Genomic DNA, 24,488 nt, shown 5'->3' with positions numbered 1-24,488 from the left:
CCTCTCTGCAGCCTTTCCATAGGATAATTCCAAGAGTCTCATCAGATTGGGATCATTCCTTGTTGTCAGCAGTGCATCAGATTAGCGGGGCTAGACACCTTGCCATCACATTCACGGGTCTACTATAATAGCTCTGTAATCTGCCCACATTAAGCTACTGAACCTGCACGGGCAAATATGAATCATACTTACCGTGCTTTGAAAATAAAAACACTACATTTCCAGGACACAGGTTTGGAAGACTACAACGTCTGCTTTGAGTGCAATACACGTGCACAGACTGTTTCCTCAACCGTATTAATAATAAACTTTATTTTATGTAGCGCCTTTAAAGGTGGCTTCTCAAAGCGCTTTATTAAGATACTCATGTGCCATAAATATACCTGTCAGGTTTAGATCAACATTTCAGGCTTGCCGACTAATGTCAGACAACAAAATTGCTCACAATACCGACAAGTACTACACAAATTCTTTTTCAAGATAGAGTTACAAGTCTATGATCCCAAAAACCTTACACACATCTAGGTCAACATTACTTGAGACCCTACTGAGGTTCTTCACTCTTGTGATCTCAATGGATCTTTGTCCTTCAAACATATTTTCAAGACTTTGCTGATCTGTGGAATACAGGGCTCAGCCTAAGCAGACAGCACATGCACATAGCAGGTGATGAAGGCACTGCAGGACTAAACACAAGCTCCTGCGATTCCACATTACATCATATCTGAGGATCTAACAAGTATGAGACAAAGCCCCCAGCAGAACTTGCAAGCTCGCAATGTCACAACAAAGAGAATGGAATAATCTGTATTAAGATGCTTCGCCTGAAATCGTAACATTCAATCCCATTTGCTGCATACAGACCATCCATTTTCAAGGATTTGAACATTACTAAAACACGTTTTTGATATTCAGATTGGGTTTAGATAGCATTAACTTCAAGTAGTTCTTAACGGAGGAGCTAAAGCTGTTGTGTTCACAAGCTGTAGCATTCTAAAAAGTATTTTGCTTCAAAAGCCGAATATGCCAAAGATTCACTTATCCTTCATGCTGCACAGCGATTGTGCTTAGTGTCTGTTTACACTACTTCCACAGTCCACCGCCAATTTCAAGTGAGTTGCAAAACTGCCAATGAATTAATGATACACATCCCTCACAATACGAGTACATTTGATTACAAAATGTCTGCCGGTAGGTGAAAACTTGTAAAGCGACACTAAAATCCAATTAAAAGCTTTGATTCATTTCAAGTGCTTGTAACTGGACATAAACCAGTTGAGTTAAGGTACATTCTTGATGTATTTAAATAGCTTGGCACTGCACATTGCTAAGTATGTGACAAATGGAATTCAGCACCACTATTATCCAAGCTGTTGTGTCTAAATGTATTATGGAGCAGTTATGTAGACAAATAATTTACATGAACAAATGAGCTCAGCCAAACAGCTTTTACGAAAGGTTTTTGTTAATTTACAAAACAGTTAAATCTTGTGCAAAGACTAAAACCCATAACTGAAAGGGCAAACCACATGGCAATATCAATACTGTGCCCACCATAAACTTACTGTAACTGCATAAAATGTTAAGACTTTATTTGTATAAATTACACAATTAAAATAGTATAAACACCCTTAATATCTCTATTTGGATAGGCGAGGTAACGGCCAAGGAGAGAATGATGAAAATGGATAAATGAGCCACACTCTTGGAGTCTGCATTAGTGAGGGAAGTTCACGCATGTAACAAATATGCACCGCTTGTTTTGACAAGTACGTGTAGTAAAGAGCTCTTTAAACAAGGGATGAGTAACTCAATCAGTCCACGTGGGCTGCCACAGACCAGGAGCTCTCCGAGCAGGATACCACCTACTTAAAAGTATTTAGCATCTCTGAACCGATCATCCTCTTTGGTGAGTGGTTCCCTATTCGTTTTTTCACTTAGAAACAGCACTACTGAAAACGCTTTTACCACAGTCGGCATCACAGCAGCCATAACATTGAAATGCTATTTAAACTTTCTCCATACTGTCAATCCAAAACGGATGAATTTAAACAAAGTACCTATTAAAGATTAAAGCGCCTTTTGAAGATAAGAATTCCAATATATTAAGGAAAAAATTAACTGCAAAAATATACATTTGTAGTAAAGATACAAAAAAATGAAGCAGGGGGGAGTCCACACTGGGCACAAAATAAAATGCAAAAATTAAGTCACAGGGCATTGAGCACCATAGAACCTGCCAAGACTTAATTTTGGCATTAGCTCCATGTACAATGGGTGTGCCCCTCAACTCCCAAAAACACATGGGGACTCGGGGGTAGCTCAATCTTCACCCTGGAGGACAGGCATTTTTGCCATTAATCTGTGAGGTGGTACTTCACATAAACGGTGGTGGGAGTGCTACCAGTCATGTTGATTAAACCAATACCCTGGCTCTGTTCAAGTAAGAGTCGGAACAGATCCTGATCAATAGACTTTAGGTTCTAAACTTCGACAAGCAAAAAATAGTGGTCACAAAATAACAGTACTCACAGGCCTAAATGTATAATGGTCTGGGCTGATGAGACGAGAAAAAAAAAGGTTCTAGAAGCATGTATCCTGGCTTTAATCCTCTGTGCCACGAGTCAGCAGTTTGCTCTGCTGTGCTCAGCTGCAGGGGTGACATTAAGCGATTAAATCATTTTAGAATGGAAGGCTTAATCTCCAGATCCTTAGTTTTCAGATGCATATTGCTTTCAGGCTGAACCAGGCACTAAGAACTCCCCCTTTTATGTAGCAAGACTAAAACAGCTCAGTTGTATCCTTTATTTACAAATCCAAATAATTGTTTAAGCTTCCCTGTACAAAGTTAATTTTCTGCAAAGGTATAAGGGGCATGCTGGCATCGCTAGGCAAGACCATGATCAAGTAAGATGGAAAAAAAACACAGCAGGCAGGTTTAGTTTAACTTAAAGAGTATATGCAATATTTATTTACAGTGAAGCAAACCAGAGAATACACATTTCTTTAATGCAAATACATTTTCAAATAAAGTGCAACCAAACCACGAGTGTTATTGGCCTTAGACAGGGACACTGACTCGGAGGCAGCTCAGAGAGGGAGACCCCATCTGACAGCCCAATGGGCAGCAGACTTCAGCTTTTTACATGGACTTTTACCCATTACAAAGGCCCACATCAAGAAAAGAAATCTTCCCGCGGATGACCAATCATTACATATTGCACTTTACTTCGAGATGACTGCTATACACGCCCATTTTGGAAATGGGGGTCCAGTCACTTTCTAAAGGGTCACAAGCCGTGCCTTTCACTTCTATTTACGTAAGAAATGACCAAACTGATTTGTCCAAATTTAAACCCATGTTGATTCAAAGATATAAAACACATGCAGGATTGACGCTTATGAACCAGAGTGCTGTATTTAGGATTTAGGACTTCGCCCGGGATCTTCAGTGATGAAAGATGCCTTTCCCAATTTCAGATGGGGAAAAGGGGGCTGTGCAGTAAGTGGGGTAACTGGCTACTAGATTAACTCTGGCTAAGTGTCAGACTGTTCATTGACTACAGGGGATGTGTACAAAGGTGCATGTTTAAAAAGGAAACACCTTTCACAAACTTCCTGTGGCCATACTTCTGAAAGGAAAAATTAAACACGTGCTAGTGATTGAGAAGGCCAAGGGCAGTCAACACTTTCCCCACCATAACATGAGTTCTAGAAAAGCAAGAAAAGTTTGTAAAGGAGAGAGTCCCGACAGGAGTCCCACCCATTGCAATGGTTCACTTTAACATCTACATTGGGTTTATACACCTTGTTTTCAGACAAGCATGCACGTGACATGAGTTTACCAAGTAGTAGAAATTGGAGTTTAAGTAGTTGAGACATACCAGGGGGTCAACAACGGACATTGAGGGATGACCTTTACAGTAACTGGAATGAAAATGCAAAAAACATGGAAAAACAGGATGTGCTTCTTTTCAGAGTTACAGTTACCCTGAATAAAGCTATTCCAGCTAGCACTCTGGACTGTTTAAAAAAACTGGGTAGACAAGACAAGGGTTTATCAAGCAAATCAAACAAGAGGGGTATCACTTCCTATCATCTACTGCCTTTGTGATTGAACCTGAATCCACTGTCCATTCAAAAAGCCAGCCAGACAAAAGTTAAGGCTTCTATAATTCCTTGAACTGGAAAGCTACAATGCATTATATTCAACACCACAAACTAAACTGGAGTTCTACACTAACACCTTCTAAAGCTGCTGTGACTAGCTGAACAACACCCCTGGGCTCCAGCGATAGTTCAAGAACTACTGGGAGTATCTGAACAGCTGAACTCAATGACAGCACACACGGCTCACAACCCTCCTTAGAAGAGATCTAGTACACACAGATCTTGAGGCCATGGATAAAAAAAAATAGCAACTGGTTTAAAAAAAAACAATTCCAAATTGCATGCCTCAGCATTGGAACTCATTTTAACAGTGGTTAAAAAACATTTGGTAAAAAAAAAATGTAGTGCCACACAGATCTTACCATTTAATCTCTTCTAACCGCTTTCTTTATGGCTGCCTACAAAAGGTAGGCATCATTCCAACCTAGCCATTTAAAGGATGCGTTTTTCTTCATAAGACAGCACTGTGGATGTGAAGTAGTTTCTCGATGTACTACAGATGCAGTACTTCAGAAGTGGTTTAGCAGCTAACAGAAGGCATCGTGTACATTTCCTCAGTATCGTACACCACAGAAAAAGACTTCTGCACTGTGGAATACTTTGACACCTGCAGAACCAGAGTATTAGGATGCAATGCAAAGATTAAGCTGCAATCGGAACAATACCATCAGAAAAACAGGACAAGAGGCCAGAAATCTCTATGTTAAGCAAAAATCTAGTGATCCTCAATTTTTGCCTAGCAGTCAAATTCAGACCTATACAAATACTGGTGTTTAGAGATAGGACATACATTTTTCTGAAATGTAAAGATGCCTAGAACACGTCTAAAGCCAGGTAATGTCTGAACATGATTCTTTACTATAAAATCCATAAACTACCAGAGCTCAAAACACTCATTGATAGCACATTTTTTAAAATCAATAAAACTGCTTGGTGCAGTTAAAGGACAGAAACATGACTGCTTGCTTTACTGATTTTGGGCATTATGTGGTACAAAGACTTCAATGCTCAGGGGACATTTGTCTTCAAACAATGAGTCAGAACTGAACAAAATGCATTATTTAACAATGGAATGCTGTGGGTTACCTTTTTAGACAACTCCAATCAGTACTGACTGGATGACAACACCAAATCAAACCCTCTTAGCCTGGTTTCCATATTAAGTGTAAACACACAGCACTTAAAGAAAAGCACAACCAGTAACTCTTGTATTATTTTCATTTGGTGGGGGAGTCATTAATAGTCAATTACATAAAACCAGCTGTCTACATACATCTTTACATAATGACCTGAACCAGCTCTGTTACAGACTCACCCTTGTTGCATCTTCATACAAAGTTCCAACTAAACAACCATCTCTGAATAACCAGCTTCTCTGGACTGGCATACACTGCCACCTTGTGATCAAAACCAAGAACTACAAGAGAACCCCCTCTGAACAGGTGCAAGGGAATCTAGACTTATCCGAGAAAAGCCACTCATTCCTTCCCTGCTTTAACAAAAAAAAAATCCAAATTGAAGCAACTAAATTCAGAAATTGCACTTTGAGTGGTTGTCCACATTAAGAAATAAACATTGGAGATAACAGGCTTACTATTAAGTGCTCATTTTCTTTAACCTGCACACTTTCCTCTTTAGATACAGGGGCTTCATAAAAGGATAAAGCTTGGTTAAATAAAAAGAAAGCTCACTAATAAAACTTGCATGTCACTTCTGACAAGAGAACTGGTTCTGAAAAGCTGCTCTGAGCAATCGGATGTGAGAAGTTACAGGTCTTTAAGCCGCTTCCTCTCCTTTGTGTCAGTACCTCCAGAAAACCCGTATTGTGTACAGATAATTTTACCCCACAACCTTCACATCCAGCCTTTTGAAAAGGGCCTGGTATACTTTGTTTTGAGAGGGATTCAGAGAACAGGTTAACTTGAGGGAATTTCCTCTGTGTGGTCACAAAACACATAGTTAAAGATGTCAGACATCAGCAACATTGTGTTGGCTATAGTCACTGAGGCACATTTACATTCTGGTACCTTTTTCCTATTTAGACCACCTTTCTGTAGACCCTGGATTGTTTAAACAAAATTGTTGGAAGATGCTTTTGAGACGACTTTGTTCCTGCTGTTCAAGCATGCAAATTGACAAAATATGCAATTACTTTCTTACATTGAAAAGTCTATCTGCTATTGGCTTTTCAACCTAAGGTACGGCTAATGGCCAACCAGTCTCCAATAAGTCCAAAAACTAACCGTTGATGGCGATGCTCTTCTGATCAGGGAACAAGTTTAAAAGATTTAAACAATTTCAAACTCCAAGGAATGGTAACCGATTCTTGCTGTACGAAAAGAAAACACTCCATCACATCGCCATACTGCAGGCCAAGTCTGACATTGGAAATTCTGAACTGGAACTCCAGGATAACGATCAGGGGAATCTTCAAGAGGGTCTGGTGAGATCGGCTGTCCGAGGCAGTCCTATCTCCTGCAGTCCCGTGCCCTGCACAGCCCAGTCTCTGACAAAGCTGCACTCCAGAGGAGTTGGCTGGTCAGTCCATCAGCCAGTCACAGGTCCGACCACAACACAGCCTTGCTTCCCTTTTCCACACTGACCACATACGCTCCAGAGGGCGACCAGGCCACGGCATTGATAGTGGAGCTACAATACAAACACAAGCTATTATAATTAGCACAACAAAACAAGGATGGAACAGATAGTGCATAAACTGAAATATTGAACTCATCCACAGTTCTCAACTCAACTAACAAATCCTAGATGTTCAGCGTTCCATTTTTTTTCTTCCAACTTAAGAATTGTAAAGTTATGGAGGCTGATCACAGACCTGTAACAAAGATTTCTGAAGGGTAAACAGATTAAGATAACAGCCTATTGTATTGAATAGTTTAGTTCTAGTTAGTCCATCAGTCACACCCCTTACCTAGTAAAAGCAAACTTTTACTAGATCCCAGGATCTAAAAAAAACAGGACTTTCTTGAAACAAGTGAGGCTTTCTGCTTCAACAGGGCAGGGGATCTTGTTTCAGACTCGCCCAACAAAAACCCTGACTGCTACAAAGCCTCCCAAGCAGTGGTCCAAGACGCGCAAACAAAATAAGTCCGATCCCTAGTCCCATGTGCTTCTCTTTCTAAAGGAATGCATTTATCATACAAGTAAAAAAATTAAAATGCCAAACTCGTCTCCCCCCCCCCCCCCCCCCCCCATTTTCATCAGGGATTAAATACATACCAAGGGCTAGTTTCACCCACCGTTTACCAAAGATAGTCAAATTCTACTGTTTTTCCATTAGGAAAACTGCTACAAACCAATTAACAGCTTGGTCAGAGACGGACTCACCTGTGGTGCTTGCCTAGTGTCCGGTCCAATTTGCCCGTCAACACATTCCACACATACAAGGTGCCGTCAGCAGAGCCTGCGGCGATATAGCTCCCATCGGGGCTGGAGAAGACAGCACGGCATTAACACTGAGGTCTCTACACACCTGCTCCATGACTGTTAATCAGGAAACAGACTCGCTTCTGACTTCAGCAACAGGACCAGGAACACAGATAGTCCACAGCAAATAACAGAAGTTTGCTTAAGGCTATAGGAAATTAAAACATTCTTTTCTTACCTAAAAGTTACTCTTGTCCAGTCGGAGCCACACTTGAATCCTTGAACACTGGGAAGGAAAATAAATTTTTGGGATATTCACCTTTGCCATTGTCTTTTGGCTGCCTGTTTAACTGCCCCCACATCCCATCACCCGAAGGCACAGGTAGAACTTGCCACCAGCTTGATAAAGCCGTTTGTGAAGTCTTATTCAACTCATACCCAAATGAACACCAGCGATTTTCTGATCCATTTTGGCTTTGGAAAGCCAAACTGTAACTGAGTGGAGGGAAAAAAATCTGTAAAAAGGAAACCGCTTTCTAAACAGATTTTAAATTTTTCAATACTTAATTTTCCTTTTTTGGATTTACAAAAAAGGTAATGAACAAGATGGTCATTTAAATAGCCTCTGGTGGAACAATTAGCTTATATACTTGACTAAAAGTTCCCCAATGTCCCAGTATGGTAATATTAGAATACTGTGTTGTGGTAGGTGGGCTTCTACAATGTTAATTCAACCGATGAGAATTTCTTACTTCACTCCATATGCTAATTTAGTGAGGCTACTGGTACATAACGCCCCTGCACTACAGTGGTGGATCAAGTATGTAAGGCACTTCAGGAGCCATTGAGGCGAGAGGTGCTAGGGCTCAGGGAACTATTCTAGATATGAGGAGCCGAGGATGGGTTCCTATAGCTCAAGTGCCATCTCTGACGGCATCTACTCAGCCCGCTAGCTGCCTCACCTGAAGGTCTGGCGCACCGTATTGGTCCGCAGGTCAATAATCTTGATGAGGTCATCGCGGGAGCAGGCGAGCAGCTCCGTCCTCTCAGCATTCAAATCCAGGGAAGTGACTCTGCCGTGCAGCTCCAGCTCGCGCACAATGCTCTCCGCCCTGGGAGCGCCAGCAAAAACAACATACAATTCACATTGCACGTTTCTGCAGAAGTGGGGGTTTAGTTCATCCTGCCAAGGCTCTTAATTTGAACACCGTACAAGTACAAAAAAAAGACTACAGAGCCTATTAAGAAAAACAAAGGACAAATTTTTCTGAAAGATCTGATGACACTTTTTCTCAATAAAATTGTCTTGTCTGATGTGCTACCTTATCAATGCTCTGTTCAAGTTCAGTTCAATTTATTGGTGAGCACTAGGTAGATCTGCAACCTTGTCCTGTAATGTTCACTGAACACCAAGGGAAAGTGAATTTTAGAAATACTTCAATGGCAATACCACCTAATCCTAAACCATTTCAGATCCATCCTCAAAATATACAGATGGGTAAGGATTAAATAATTTCTTGCACAAACCTTGTCCTCTAAACCCCAAAAGGAAACCCACATCAGCCCCCCCCAGCTCTATAAAACAGAGAATCAGGCAGGGAAATTGCTTTGTCAAGTGAAATGAGGACTTTAGGGAGGCTAGATCGTTTTAAGCTCACCATGGAATTGACAAGGATCAATTCCAATGAGCTTAAAACGACCAGTTCACTCCCACTCTGAGAAACGGCAGCAGGGAAACTTTGATGACCCAGCAGTCATGACCTCAGTTTAACATCTTGTCCTACAAGGGCACCTCCTACTGCACACTGTATATGGTCACTATAAGGCAGTACTGGTTCGCAAACTTGCTCTAAAGGAAGAGCACCCCCTACTAGTCTGCCAACACTAATTACAGCTGCAACCTGTTTTAGTAACAAATCTCCCATCCCAGCACAGAAAGCTAAGCACAGCTGGGCCTGGTCAAGGCCAGGCAATGAGGTGGCAATAACCTCACACAACTGATTGACGGAGCTGGCAAGGACTCACCTGATGTCCCAATAGCGCACTTTCTTGTCAAAGTGGCCACTCATGACGCACTGCTCAGTGCAGACGATATCGTTGCAGCTGGACCCTGCGAAGACTGTTTTTATACCTGCGGGTCAAAGACAACACATTTAGAAAAACAACCCCAGTAGCCTACGGTCATAAACACAAGTGGCATTAAAGAAAGGGTAATGGAGGTGGGTACAAAAGTGCATGCCATATTTAAAAGTGGAACTGCAATACTATTTATATTTTGGGGTTGGAAAGAATGATCACTAATGAGTGTATTTCATACTACAAATGTAAAATGCACTAGTACATTGTAAACAATCAAACTTGTGAATACATCTTTTAGCCCAATAAAAATATTGCTTTCATTTCTAGATTGTTTTGCCAACAAATACTTCCTGTTAACGCTGCATGTAGATCACATTAGAACTGACATTGCATTACAATAGTCATTACAGTGACTAGTGAGCAGGAAGGGCCACATTATGTAGCAATTCATGGGAACTTGAATGCGAGTTTACAACACGGAAACTTAGTGTTCATTTTTTTGTGAATTTAAAATTTGTATTTTTTGTCAAAGAATGTTACTGGGTAGAGAAATTGGCACTGCAGTTACCCTTTTAGCATTTTCATGGCATAAGGTTTCGCAGAAGAATGATGTGCAATAAAAATGCAGAAGTGTTACCCTGATTTTAATAACTTCTTTGCACCAATGATTACTAAACAGCAGTAGAGTATCAAAATTAGCAAGAGCACTTGAACAGTAGATGGTCTTGTTCAAATGTGACAGTTTACCTGCAGCTCCACATGCGAGTATATACAGTTCATTTAGCAAAGCCACTATAAATAAAACTCATTTGAGCAAAATCACGAGAGTTTAAAAAGTTAAGGCAAATACTGTATCAATGTATAATAAGGCACCTCTTTGACAATTTAGGTGCCTTATGATACATTAACACCATAGGTCAGATTTGTTTTAAGCTTTCAGGATTATACAACAAATAGAACTTGATGTTTGGACTGAAAAAACTAAATTAACAGAGCACAGTCCAGATGACTAAACTCCTACTTAAAGCTTAAACTGCAGTCAGCACATAGTACAGTTACAGAATGCAAGGTAAATGAATCAGAATAATTATCAGAGACTGACGCTCCAAAAGGAGCTCAGAACATCCTGCTCCAACACGAAAGACAACTAGATACCACACTGGCTAGTGGCTTATTGTATGTATTGTAATGTAAACCCATTCCAAGGGATCTCCCGTGTCCGCCTGTACTACTGTAGGTGCAGTGCTTTCGTTCTTACAGACTTTGCTGCGCAGATCCCAGAGTTTAAGTGTCCTGTCATAGCTCCCTGAAACGATGCGCGCATTGTCCAGTAGGAAGCGGGCAGACAGCACCTTTCCACTGTGTCCTGTGAGAGTGTGCTAGAGGAACAAAGCACATGTGGTTAAAGAGCTCTGGTGTCCAATTTCACACATGACTAACCTATTGAATTCAGCCAAAGCAGATGAAATCATAAGATAAGCATACACAATATGAAACACTCCTTAATCGGGACTTTTTTTAGAATTTGTATCTAAAGCAAATGTTTCACTAAATGAAGGTCTCAGCTTGAAAACTTGAGATCAGGCACCAGTGCCAATCCCTGCACCTGCCACTCCTTGAAAGCTGGCTCTGTCAGATGTCCTTCACTGCCGTGACCCCATGGTCTCTCGGAGACACGGATCAAAAGGTCATCCAGGCTGTCAGGAGCCCCTGGACCCAACACGCACAACTAGAGCATGATGGGAGAAGAGCAGGGGCTTCTGGGAGTCAAAGGGCTGCTGGGATGGCAGTGAGCATCAGACCTTTTACTTCACATCACTGACCTCATGGTGCCCTACCACAACAAGGGCTTCAAGATGGATATGATAAAAAGAGAAGTCTTCTTTAGGAAATGCTACAATCTGCTTTTAGCATTCAAGCAAAGTACAAATGGAATACGATCCCTATGGAATCAAAAACTCAGGCAGATTCAATAGGATTTACCTGCCAAATGAATGCTTATTCATGTCACACTCATACCTAAATGCAGTATTTCCATAATTGTGTGGCTGTACGTCTGCTGTTGCTCTTTTACAATTTACCTTAAAATTCCTCATTCTACAAATAATAAACACGTGTTGCTCTTGTTGGTCATAAGTGCATCATCCAGTAAAAATCAGTCTTCACACATTTAATAAATGACCCACATTTATGAGAGTACTAAAAAGAGACATGGGAACAGACTACAAGAAAGCTAATTAATGGGCACAGGTGCCAAATGCAACCCAGCAAAAGTCCGTCTGAATAATTTATTAATGAATATTTTAATTTTAATGGTCTTTAAAATATATCCCACTCTCTCAGGAGAGGGAGCAGTCCTGCCCTAGCCCACGGGAAGATAGCAAAGTGGGAACTGGGCACTGTGCACTGGTACCTACTCGTAGGCGCTGGTCATCCACTGTCCAAATCCTGCTGGCGAAGTCATTGGAGGCAGCGAGCAGGTACGAACCCTGAGTTACAGAGGAACAAAGGGTCACGTTCAGAATAGCTGCATCAACAAGCTTCTCTTTAGTGAAGAGAATAAAAAAAAAAACAAGAACTATGTCACGCGTCATAGTGGCTGTGAACACCTCACAGCTGAGTGTGAATCCCCATCACTGCAGGCAGTTATAGCGGTAAGCCTTCCTATTCAACGTGCTCTCCTCTATAGCAGCCTTCTGCACAGGCAGAAATAGGACCACAGAGTGACCGAAACAAAAAACCCACTTCAGTTACAGAATAGCACTTTACTTCCTTCAGTTGGCTAGTTCAGCTTCTAAAACTGCACGTTTTATTACGTGAACGCATGCAGGCAATCCGATTTAAGACCAACATAGGTTTTAAACCAATTGAACAGACTAATCTTAACATTTCTCCCTTGCCTTTAACCAGATCATTTAAGTTGTGAAAACCTATCCATCCATATTCTAAGCACTTCTTACAATGCAGGTCCATAGGGAAGCCGGAGCCTATCCCAGCAAGCAACTGGCACAAGGCAGAAATACACCCTGGTTAGGATGCCAGTCCATCCCAGGGCAGACGGACAAGCACATACACCAGGGCCAGTTTTTCCAGGAGCCAATGTACCTAACAGTTTTCACTATGAAAGGCAATCTGAGCACGTGTGGACAATATACAAATTCCACCAGATAACAGCCGAGGTCCAGAATTGAACCCAGGGTCACAACTCGGCAACGATAAATGTGGGGTGACATGGTGGCGCAGTGCCTTTTCCAAATCTACAGTAGACATCTTTTCAAAAAGATGAGGTACACCAGTGTGGCAGAAAATGCTTTACGTATTGGCCAGACTGCAAGATGAGACTTAATTGCCAAAAATTAAACATGGACAATTCTTTCACACTTTGCCTTTGGTATCTAGCCATGGAGAACTACAGTTCCCAAATTTCAATCTCAAACCCAAAATCACCTTCTTCAGAGGTCAAAGTGCAATCATTGCTGGTGTTAAGAAATCAACGATAGCCTGAACTGAAGCCCAGCTCAGCCCCTGCTGGGATTCTAGCACGGTCACTCCCTGGGCAGTGGCGAGCTCCACTGCGACAAGACCAGGTGTTCTGCACCACCTAGGTTTCAAGGGGTTGTCTCACTACAGCAATGTTACTCAACGCAGTTAGCCCTGTTATACACATGCCTCCTGGTACCATTGATACAGAGCCTTATAATCGCATCCTGCGAGCACCACCTGATGCAGACCAATAATGAAATCTAGCCATGAGCAATCGCACATCCTCTCTGCTTGGCGTTTCAAAATCCAGGCAGTTTCAGTGGACTCGGAATTTAGGAAGTGACCGGTTTAGAAGATACGGTACAACAGGGGTTGAGGCTTTAAATCTTGGTTATTAGGAACTGAAAATTGGCTTGAGGAAGAGAGAGATGCCCAATACTACCCACTTCACCCCAAGAAAACTGCACACCACACTTTAAGCAACTTTTGTAACATAATTGCCACAAGAAAAGCAACTTCTGGCCTGCCACTCAGCACAATACCCAGGGCTGTCCAACTTCACAGGTAATTTTCCAGATAGTCTTTCAGGAAGATGTAATTCTCAATGTAGAGGAATACACACCCCATACCAACTACAAACATTTAGCCCCCAGCTCAGCTCACTGAACATCACTAATACTTACCCACCTAACTCCCCCATGAGCACTGTAGACCAGGACATACTCACCGCACTGTCAAACTCAATGCTCGTTATGCCAGCATTACTTCCTGTCAGAGTTCCTTTTAGCTCACAGCGACCTAGAAAGAGACAGGCATTAAGTCTTTGCTCCACACAAAACTCAAGATTTCCTTTATCTTTTGGAAAACCCGTTTGCCAAATGGCTAAGCAGTCGGCAATTACAATAAATCCTTACAATTCACTTTTTTCCCCCCCAAGAAACAATTCCTTTAATAGTAGTAAATCTTCATAAGCAACCTTTAACATGAGTGCACTCACACACAACAAGTTTGCATTTTTCTCATTTATAGATGGAGAAAATAAGTGAAGTCCTACTGAGTAATTACTTTTCCATCTTTAATTCTCACATCCAGAATTACACTTTGACTGATGAGTACTTTAAGTATGCCAAGACTTCCTGCACATTGCTGTGGATTTTTCAAGTAACGTATTAAAACAAAGAGTGAGGTTCTGTTTTGAGTACATTTTCTAAACGAAGGTCTCAGCTTGAAAACTTGAGATCAGGCTCCAACGCCAATCCCAGCCCCCGACACTCCTTAAAAGCTGGCCGTGTTGGATCTCCATCACCGTGACTCCTTGGTCTCTTGGAGACGCGTGTCGAAAGGTTATCCAAGCTGTCAGAAGCCCCTGGACCCAACATGCACAACTAGAGCATGACAGGAGAAGAGCAGGGGCTCCTGGGAGCCCAAGGGCTGCTGGGATGGACAGTGAGCATCAGACCTTTTACTTCACATCACTGACCTCCTTGCGCGCTCAACTCAATTGAAAAGCTGTCTGGGTTGATGTCATTCAGGTTTGACCACCTTGGTTGCTCCCAGGAGGAACAAATTCCACAATGACCCACTATTTTCACAGAATCAGATGTAGCAAAACCAACAAAGGAAAACGTATCAAAAGTAATGTTTAAATGTCACAGGAGGAGGCAGACTCTCGTCTTGTCTAGAAGTAGAAACACCCAGTAAATGGGCTGTACCTGAGATGACCTCCCACAGCTTCACCTTGCGGTCCATCCCTCCTGTGGCCATCAGCCGGGACCCTGGACTGAACCTCACTGCATTCACCTCCCCATCATGAGCATCCTGGACACAGATCACAGAACAAACCCATCACGTGCATTTCTGCCCCACCACTGAAGCACAAATGGCTACATGCGCCAAGCGGAATGTCACCCAATAAAAGAGCGATAAAAAGGATTTCTTACCCCCAGAAAATATTTTGTATATAATGGATAAAAATCCTCAGTTAAAATAAGCACTAAATTGTTAGAGCATCTTAAGTAACAGTTTTGCTAAGGGTTTTGTCATGTCTGACAACTTGAAAAAAGGTCTCAGCTTGAAAACTTGAGATCAGGCTCCAGTCCTCACAACAGACCCAAAAGCTCCTTAATGCTTTGAGGTGTTGGATGTCATTCATGTGTCCAACACCATGGTCTCCGGGTGAAATGGTCAAGAAGACATCCAGGCTGTCAGAAGCACCTGTGCTCAACATGCATATCTAGAGCATGGTGGGAGAAGAGCAGGGGCTTCTGGGAGCCAAAGGGTTGCTGGGACAGGACAGTGGGCATCAGACCTTTTACTTCACATCACAGACCTCTGGAGTGGTCACAGAACTGTGGCAAACACTCACAAAGACATGAAGCGCTGTGGTGGGAACCCGTACTTCCATGCACACCCCAGGGTGCGTCTCGGCATTTTCCGGAGAGCTGCCGAAGGAGTTCAAACTGCGACGCCTGGGTAAGCAGAAATCAACGTAAGGATCACAAAACCCAGATTTCAAAATGTAAAGAATTACCCAGTAAAAATTAATCGCTCCTTAAATCCCTGTGAAATCTTCCTTATGCAGTTTTCTTTGTGCTTGTTTCTCACGTTACAGCAATTGAGTTGCCAGTCACTCTGCATAATTTCAGATCATACTTAACCAGCATTTGACAGTTTCAGATCTTAGTTTTACCTTGATAGTACACTATCAGAATATAAGCAACTTATGGAAAATAGTATTTTGCTTTAGAAGTATCTTTGAACTGACTAGACTGAATATTTACTCATTTTTAGAAGGTGTACAAATCCCTACCATTAAAGGGTTTTAAACTTCAAGCAAAATCACTTGACTCTTTAAAACTATCAGTGGAATCTGCTGTGTTAACCACATCATACTTTCAAACTGAAATATTTGTGCAATAATGGTGCCTGGCATCAAACCTCCCAGCCATGTAATTTTTCCTAAGCTTCACCTGGAACGATCAGAAATATGGTGCCCTAGAATTGGAGACTCAGACAGGCTGCAGTGCAGACAGAGAATCAACCCCATGTTCCAACAGAAAGAACATTCAAGAGGTTGGGGGCAGGAGGGACCGTTGAAGTTGTACAGTTACATTAACAAAAAGCAATAAAAGGAAATGAAGTTGAGGACACAGACGTCAAATTGAAGCCGAAGACGGGAGAGTCCAGGTGGAGAGAGAGTTGGGTTGAAGACACAGGAAGTCAGGACAGGACACAGCAAGGCATGGAAAGAAAGAACAAACTGTATCACTGCAATGCATAACAGCACACCTCTTGCCAATTACAGAACAACTGGCACAGAAACATGCCCACCTACCCAAAGATATTAGAAATGGAGTCCAGAAGACCTCCGGGTGGTTGCTGGGAGTTTCGCTTACTGGAAAAACGAGGTGACAAAGAACAGGCTGAGAAAACTGAAAAATTCTCAATTAAGAGGAAGAATCACAAAAGTAGGTGCACTATTTTCATCAACGGACATTTATTTGTAGATCAGACAGCTGATGCAATTCCATGCTGACCTGATCTGTCCTGTACTGTGAACCCGTAACACAAGCAGCAGAACTCTAGTGCTGAGCAAATAACAGACAGCCCCTTTCTGCTAAATGCAAGCAACAACGGGAACAGCTCCTCCTTCTAACACTGGGCCTAGTTTGAACCATGAGCCCCCAAGCTATAGGGTCAATCCCAACCTCCGACAAAGGGGTCTGTCTTTAGATCAGTCTAGGAGCCTTCCTCCCCACAACCCTTAACTGAGAACATCAAAATTTGAATTAAACTGGAGAACCGTGGAAAGCTGTATTTAAAATACAATGAGCTGCTCTACATTTTAGCACACTGAAATAACCTCAAATATACAGCACAGTTGCTCTAAATGGCACAGAGATCATGTAAGACCGGCACATGATCCACAGATAAAGGGACCATTATGATCCATTCAGATAACCCAGTATCTAAGGCAAAGTGAAGATCGACCCCCTGCTCATATAGGACTCTTTAGGAATTGTTAGGAATCCATTTTAGGGAAAACTTAAACAACCCAAAGCAAAGAATTAGGACATGCAGCATAACACAAAGCCTCAGAAGGGCAATTCTGAATCGGTGAGGATAGATGGGCTTTCATACTCCACATTGACTCCAGATGCTCTGAGGTCCAGCACCCACAATCCAAGCCCTCAAACTCCCATAGATCCTACCTGGGTGTACGGCAGGCTCCTCTGGTGGGTGAGGTGTCCCCTGCCTGCTCTGCAGCCTCCTCTGGTAGCACCTCAATATCATCATCTCTGTGGATGGGGAACAAGATCACACCTGCGCCTGCACTGCCCCCACCCCCGGCTCCTGCAGTAGTGCCCCGTCATTGTAGATGGTTCAGCTAACCACCCCCCCCCCACCTCACTCAGTGTCCGGCTGGCGTTGCCTTCTGACTGCTGGCCTGCTCATGGTCAGAAGCTAAAAAGATGTGAGGGAAGGTAGATCCTTCTCTAGGAACTGAAAGGGAAGGGTGGAGCAAACAGCTGCTGGAGTTAGGACTGGATCTCAGCCACTGGTTGAGGTGGTTAGGTGTTAAAACTGCAAATATTTCAACTGCAGTCTTAGCTTTTATTTTCCACCTCATTTTTAACTTGTGTGCTATAAGTGTCGGAAAGCTTGACTGTTAATTAAACTGCTGGCAGTGAAGTGCGTTTCATTGCAAATTAAACTACTGCTCAATGTTTTTAGCTGAGAAAAATGCATCATTTGGTTGTGAACAATTTGTATTTGGCTTAACTATATGGTATAAAATCTCACTTTGGATTTCTTATGTCTTTGCTAATTATACAATAATTAGTACACATTCAGGGATATGGAGATACAATTGTGGCAAGTACGGCATCACTTCAGAAAGAGAAATTACATAAACATGCCAATTTTACAGGGAAGTTAAACTCTAACCCCACTGTTACAAGTTAAATACTTGTAACTGCACAATGATTTAGTAGCAAAAACATCTGCCCTGAATTTGAAACTTTAGAAATATTTGATTGTATAATGTATATTAACGGAACAAAACCCAATTTGTTTTTGTTGGCTCTACATTATTGCAGTGCAGCTCTCCTATAATAGCAACAGATTAAAAAGCCTTTCAGGATCAAACAGCCTGAAAATGGGCCATCAGCAACCTTCTACTCCCTGACCAGCTGGAACATTGGCTTAGGTTTTCACAGGGCTAGAGTTGCATGCACACAAACCATTTAAAAAATCTGCATAGTTTTGAACTGATTCTTTGTAACAAGATCTCCACCCCAGCTCTGCAGGTGGATTTTAACATGATACACAAAAAAAGAAAAATCACAAGAACAGCTTAATATTTACAAATGAGAGGAAGCCACCAGAACATCTCTATATATATAAGGACACTAATAGAATGAAGAAAATACTGCCAAAAACTGTTCTCACTTAAAATGGGAAGACCTTTGTTCCAAATCTTAAACGTAAAACGCATGCTTCTTGCGGAGCCAGGCATATGCAGCTAGTTCAAGTATTAAACCTGCTGTGCCGCATTCTTTTTGCAGAAGGGTAGTATAACTCAGCTGCATTACAAGACTTGATTTAAACTAGATCTTGCTTTACCAAAGCAAGAACATACATTCCATTCATTTCTTGCACTTCTTGTCTTTTTCCCATTCTTTTGATTTCTTGTGATTCACTTTGCTCATTGTAATTTCACTTTGTAATTGCTTTGTCCATTACCAATTTTTGATTGACACATGATACAATTTCTTCAAGCAGTCATTGTCTAATGCCACTTTAAGTGATGAGAAGCACATATGCCCAGTACACCATGACACTGCCGAGAGATTTTGAATGGTGGACCAGATGCGAAATGATATCTTAACCTTCTGTGTAGTATTAACTTTGTCTACAGTAATGAAAGGAATTCTTACTCATTCTGGCTTGGGTCACTATCCTTTCCTTTAAGCCTAGAGAAGGGAAACCAAACTCTTATCTTCAAAAGGAGAAAAGAGTATTCCAGAACTCATTTTAATTTCACTCCAACTGTTCTCCACGGTTTTGTGTAGGAGAAGAAAGCCTATTCCGACTAAATTGGATTCAGGGAAGCCTAGCTTGCACCAAGGACTCTGGAAAAACATCAACTCACGGATCTATGGGCAGAGGCTCCTTCGCTGCATCTGCGAGCTCCTTCTGCAGTTTGGCTTGTCTGCGCCTGGAAATGAAAGTTACATTGCAATAAACTAAACCCGCCTACTTCAGCAGATTACTCACTCTCCACTAGTGGTTGGGTGGTGAATATTACAAGAAAGGACCTCCTTTGATGCAGGTTTATTTCCGCTCAAAAGGCAAGAAGCCTGCCGTCCACGATTCTATAACTTTCAGGCATTTTAAGAATCCAAGACACTTTACTGCGAGCTGTGACTATACCACACTATTACAGAAAAAAAGGTTCAAAATTACCAAACAGGAGAATTACTCATGTTTCCCAAAACACTTCTGTAACGGATATACTTAGCCTCCATGTTCTAATTATATCACACAAGGCCAGGATGCAAGAAGCTAAAACGCCATTATTGCTACTCTGTTGCATTTTATGACAAGTCCCTCCCTCTCGGATCAATATGACACAGCTGCCTGGAAGTGAGCTTTTGGCTGGCTGGAGAGGCCGGGGGAAGAGCCCTAACTGACCTGCAGTCCTTCTCGTTCTCGGCGTTGAGCCGGTTGGCCTCCTGCGCCTTCTCGGCCATCCAGCGGGAGATGAGCTCCTGGTTCTCCTCCGTGGTGCGGCGCAGCTTCTCCTCCAGGGCGCTGAAGGTGATCTGCAGGGCGTCGTACTCGTCCTTTAGGGTCTGATTGGCCCGCTCCAGGTCCTGCAGGCTGCTCCTCAGCTCCCGGCACTCCCCCTCCAGCTGGGCGATCTGCTGCTGGTACTCCAGCATCCTGCCGGGCCAGAGAGAGAGTCTAGTGAGCCATGAGGCAAGAGCAACTCAAATACACAATCTCAGCCTTTGGACACTCTGATTAATATTTGAGAACTACTCATTAGCGCTTTACCCGCAAAGGCTCTCAAACTAAATACATCAATAGTTGCAAGCATGAGCATATAACAAAAGATCTGGCCAACCAGATGGGTTATGAGAAAACTGCTTGGGTTCTTTCAAAACCACATGCAAGGCCCCATGTGGTCCAAGGGCTCTTAACAGGCACACACTTGTTAGAGCTTTCTGCCAGTAGCAGGAGCAAAAACTGACTTGAGTTTTTATAAAATAAATAATTGAATATGGGTAGGTAATTTTCAGCAACAAGTGCCAACACTTAAATACCTCATTCCTAGAATGGTCAACAGAAAATAAGTATTCATGATCCTGGTATTATTAATATGGTGGACGCTTTTAGTCAAAGCAACTTACATGAGTACCCCCTTCAAACAGCAGGGCATTTACCTGGAGTAAATGGAGTGAAGGACTTTGCTCAAGGGTACAAAAGCAGAGTTTCACCTGGCCTTTGAACCTATTGCCTTCCGGGTCAGAGCCTTAACCCCTCATCTGAAAAAAATACTCTTTGCCTTTTTTCAGGAAGAATGAACCCTAGACTCTTTTACCAGCCATGGCCACAGGACACCAAAACAGTCATGCTAAACCTACCATGCTTAAGGTAGTTCCATAAAAGGTAGACAGGTCATTTTTAGTCAACCTTTGCATCAACCTGCATCTGGCCTTTGTTCTACAATTGACATCTAGAACTATTTTTCATTTCTAATCACTGATATAGAAAATCTAAAGAACTGGGGAAAAAAAAAATCTAATCAATACAGGACCATGGACCAGATCAAATGCAGTCCAGCAGATTAGGCGACTTTACTCCTCAATGCAATACGGCTGAAGCTTTTTCATAGGTTATCAGGTATTCAGATTTTTTGGATGTATTGGATTTCTCCCTCACAGCACAGAGAAGCAGACTGAAGTGCAAAATGAGGAACAACACCTTTCCTTTTTAGCCATGTCAGTGGCAAGCAGACCTCCAATTTTAATGTTCCAGACATTAACTTGGGTGATAACCTGTCACAACTACCACCCTTGATACAAAAAAGGCCAGGAAAAAATAGAGCTTTACATTTGACACCAAAGCAATCAATATGAATAATAAAATTAAAGAGCAGAGATCATTACTACTGTCAGAATTTCAGAACAAGGCAAGGACTAGAACATCCTAGCACAATGTAAACCAGACCTACAGAGTCCACAGGACTGGCCACTGATACTCACTTTGCCTCATTGGCTTGGATCTCCTTATCCTTCTGTTGCATTTGGTTATTCAGTTCTATAACATTTTGGGCCAGCTGTAGCAGGAATGAAAAATGCCACATGAGATTAAAATCCACCCGAAGATTTCAGTGACAGAGACAGATGCACAAAACATCCTGATTCTTTTAACGGCCGGCCAGAGAAGCGCACTGACCTCGCCGCGCTTCTTGTGCAGCTCAGTCAGCTCCTCCTGGTGTTTGATTCGGATCTGGGACATTTCCTGGACCAGGGTCTCACTTCGTCCCCCATCCGCCCCTGGGCTGCAAACCACAGGCAGTGAGCTCTCCTATAGCTCTATGATACAATTCATCTTCTCAACACTCACATGTAGGGTTTTAGTGAAGTATTTAAAAACCACACAACACGATAAACATAGTAAGAGGACAAGTACATGATCATTTACAGCTTAAGTGCAGAGACTTCAATACCTCAGGTCATGTCTGTTCTGGATATCGTATTTCTCAGTCTGGCGTCTTTCTGCAAGAACAGCTTGCAAGTCCGCTTTCTCAAGTAGTCTGTTATCTGTGAGAAAAAAAAGGAAGGAAAATTTCCTACGTAAAATGGCAGTATTTTTAAAAAACCACGATTGTCTTCGGTGAGGAAAATGTTGGACACAACAAGCAACCTAATCGCACATCTGAGCATTTGCACAGCTGTCTCAGAAAACCAGCCCCAGTGTAGACAACCTGCATAAAAAGGCAAAATAAATGGAGCGCTTGAATATTAAAACTTATGCGCTAGCACATAGGTTTACCAATGCAAAAGCGACTTATTTACCTTAAAAACAAAGCAGCAGCTCAAGACTTACAAGGTGTCGTTATACAAGTCCTTGAAACCGAGAATCGGAGCCCCCCGACCGGGTGTGGGGCGCGCAATGACTCACACTGCTGGATGATCTCCTCGAAGGCCTGTCTCTGGACGCGGTCTCTGTGCTTCAGCTGCTCGGCGATGTGCCTCTTCCAGCTGCATTCAGCCCGAAACCGGACCCCGGACATCTTCACCTGCACACAGCACCCGTCGGTGAACACGCCATTTCCAAACTGTGTGGAGCCCTCTCCTTTATAGCTATAACATTACGAGTGTGTATTTTAACACGCCGTTATAAACGGCCGCCTCCATTACCCCGTGTTACTCGCTGCCGATAAGGACAGGGTTGGTGTGCCTCTACACATTTCTTCTTCACATAAACCCTTACGGAACGGAGGCAAGTCTGTCGCAAAAGGCATGGGGTAAAAAGGAGGCCAGGAGGACCTCGGTCTTGAATTGACCACCATGAGGTGAAAGAAAGAGGTCAAGAGAAAGAGTGAGCTGGTGCCCTAGTCAGAAGATCACCCCGCCGGCTCCACGCCCAGAACTACTGGGGCTTTTGAACATCAGGCACGGCCAGCGTCAGCGGTCGCGGCCACAGTCAGCAGCTCAAAAGCGACAGGCTTCCGATTTACTCACTTCAACTACACGTTTACTCGAGGACTACGGCGTGTGCGGCGAGATAGCTGATATTATCGTAAAACTACTCAACTGCAATAAGGGCAAGAGCCAGTCGTACATTTAATACCAAGGTCTCCGTCCGTTCAAAACAGGCTTCACCGAGAGGACAAAGCCAATTTCAGGGACATTTAAAACACGGTTCAATCAAACGTTTAAGACCCAGCTCAGACGATAAAAGACTTTTGGTACGGATAATGAACACGGAAAGAAAGTATTAAAACGTACGTTTCAACAGATTGCTAAAGCACCAGGCAATGTGCACTTTTTACTTTGCGTTCTCTGCATTTTTTTTCCCCAGAGAGGAGGAAAGTTATTCCACGCTTTCTAAAATTGTAGACCGCCATAAATCGAGATTGCTTCATTTCCGACTGCCAGGTACCCTACACAGATCACTTTCAATTTAACTGGGGAAAAAAAATGTAAGGTCACCATCTACTAGTTAAGTACGCATTTCAACAACATGTGCAATCGTTAGCACGATGTTTCAGTCTTATTCAATCCTTCTATTAATAGAACGTTAGAAGGAGCTGCATTAAGAAAATAAGCATGACCCTCTACTTATCACATGAATCGAATAAACAGCGCTTATCTGAAAAGTCGCTTCACGGCACAACGCATTTCTCCAGTACTGCTGCCATTATTTCTCAAAACGCCAATACATATACGTGTGTTTATCCATACGTATCAATTGTGCGGCGCTAAAGAAGGCAGCGCTGCGATACCAAATCAGTACCGCAGCCAAGCATAAAAATTACAGTACCTATTTTTCGGACGGCGATTTATCTTAGACTGCCTTCCCTCCTCCTTCCGCCATCTTGGCTCTCGCTCTACAGCCTCTCCCCCGGCAGGGTCCTACCTGAGCAGCTGTCGCGGAAAAAATGCATCACTGAGGCGTCTTCCTTTTCCGTGTCATTTTGCCACGCAGGAGGAGATTCTCGGATTTTATCGCGAGACGTGGGCTCTAGCTAATTGAACGCGTTAGTAAAGCGAGGCCGAGTTCCCCCTCCAACGCTTAAAACAATAATATACACAACTAGAAAAAGATTGCTATAACTTGTAAAACCATTCTACAAAGTGATACAAAAAATCTTAAACGACTGAATGATGGGCGATTAAAATTGTTCAGTGCTTCAGTTGTTCAATTTTGGTCCTGGGAAGCCTTGTATCTGTTTTTTTGCGCCAACAAAACCCTTCATACAAATATGTATGCGGTTTGTTGTTTGTCGTTATTTTCCTTCGTTCTTCGTCTACACACCAACTGCCGCTGTAAAAACAAAAAGTCACCCTCAAGCATAATAAAGACTCTTAATCACTAGTACCACTTGGCACCAATAACTGATCTGCTTGCTCGTTTAGACATTTTCAGCAAAAGAGACTTGTTAAAAATACCCCCTCCCCCCCATGTAGTCTCTTCTCAGCTTGTTCCAAATTCTGACTAAACAGCTGTTAACAGTTGACCAAATGGTGATGAACCAGTGGAAGTGACACTTATCAGACTCATTCACAGTCAGATTATCCTTCTGCTCAAGTTCAATTGGTTAGCTCACACACCTGAATAAAAGCAGTGCAAAA

At 42.5% G+C, this 24,488-nt stretch overlaps 1 protein-coding gene and 3 non-coding genes across 5 annotated transcripts; all 4 read right to left on the bottom strand.

Annotated features, from left to right (window-relative positions):
* Positions 1 to 2,937: 2,937 nt before the first annotated feature.
* atg16l1 (autophagy related 16 like 1) lies at positions 2,938 to 23,777 on the bottom strand. Of its 2 annotated transcripts, XM_088913955.1 has the most exons (20): positions 23,677 to 23,777; positions 22,312 to 22,429; positions 21,857 to 21,950; positions 21,583 to 21,688; positions 21,390 to 21,463; positions 19,813 to 20,064; positions 19,271 to 19,336; positions 17,328 to 17,414; positions 16,451 to 16,510; positions 16,086 to 16,133; positions 15,482 to 15,584; positions 14,829 to 14,934; positions 13,844 to 13,914; positions 12,051 to 12,122; positions 10,892 to 11,012; positions 9,580 to 9,685; positions 8,517 to 8,666; positions 7,793 to 7,840; positions 7,516 to 7,617; positions 2,938 to 6,819 (listed from the first exon to the last, which is right to left on the bottom strand). In XM_088913955.1, exons 2-20 carry the CDS (start codon positions 22,421 to 22,423, stop codon positions 6,726 to 6,728), a joined length of 1,872 nt encoding a protein of 623 aa, XP_088770081.1. In that variant the 5' UTR covers positions 22,424 to 22,429; positions 23,677 to 23,777; the 3' UTR covers positions 2,938 to 6,725. The 2 variants fall into 2 exon arrangements, with proteins under 2 accessions (XP_088770081.1, XP_088770082.1); XM_088913956.1 differs by lacking the exon at positions 16,086 to 16,133.
* Positions 11,191 to 11,457, bottom strand: LOC148836580 (small Cajal body-specific RNA 6). Its single transcript, XR_016091030.1, has one exon.
* On the bottom strand, positions 14,333 to 14,597 carry LOC148836579 (small Cajal body-specific RNA 6). Its single transcript, XR_016091031.1, has one exon.
* Positions 15,179 to 15,446, bottom strand: LOC148836578 (small Cajal body-specific RNA 6). The gene has a single exon (XR_016091032.1).
* Positions 23,778 to 24,488: the final 711 nt, after the last annotated feature.

The sequence above is a fragment of the Atractosteus spatula genome, chromosome 4, assembly GCF_055471065.1.
Source record: "Atractosteus spatula isolate fAtrSpa1 chromosome 4, fAtrSpa1.hap1, whole genome shotgun sequence".
In the NCBI taxonomy this organism is placed as follows: domain Eukaryota; kingdom Metazoa; phylum Chordata; class Actinopteri; order Semionotiformes; family Lepisosteidae; genus Atractosteus; species Atractosteus spatula.
This window is presented reverse-complemented; position numbering and strand designations above follow the sequence as displayed.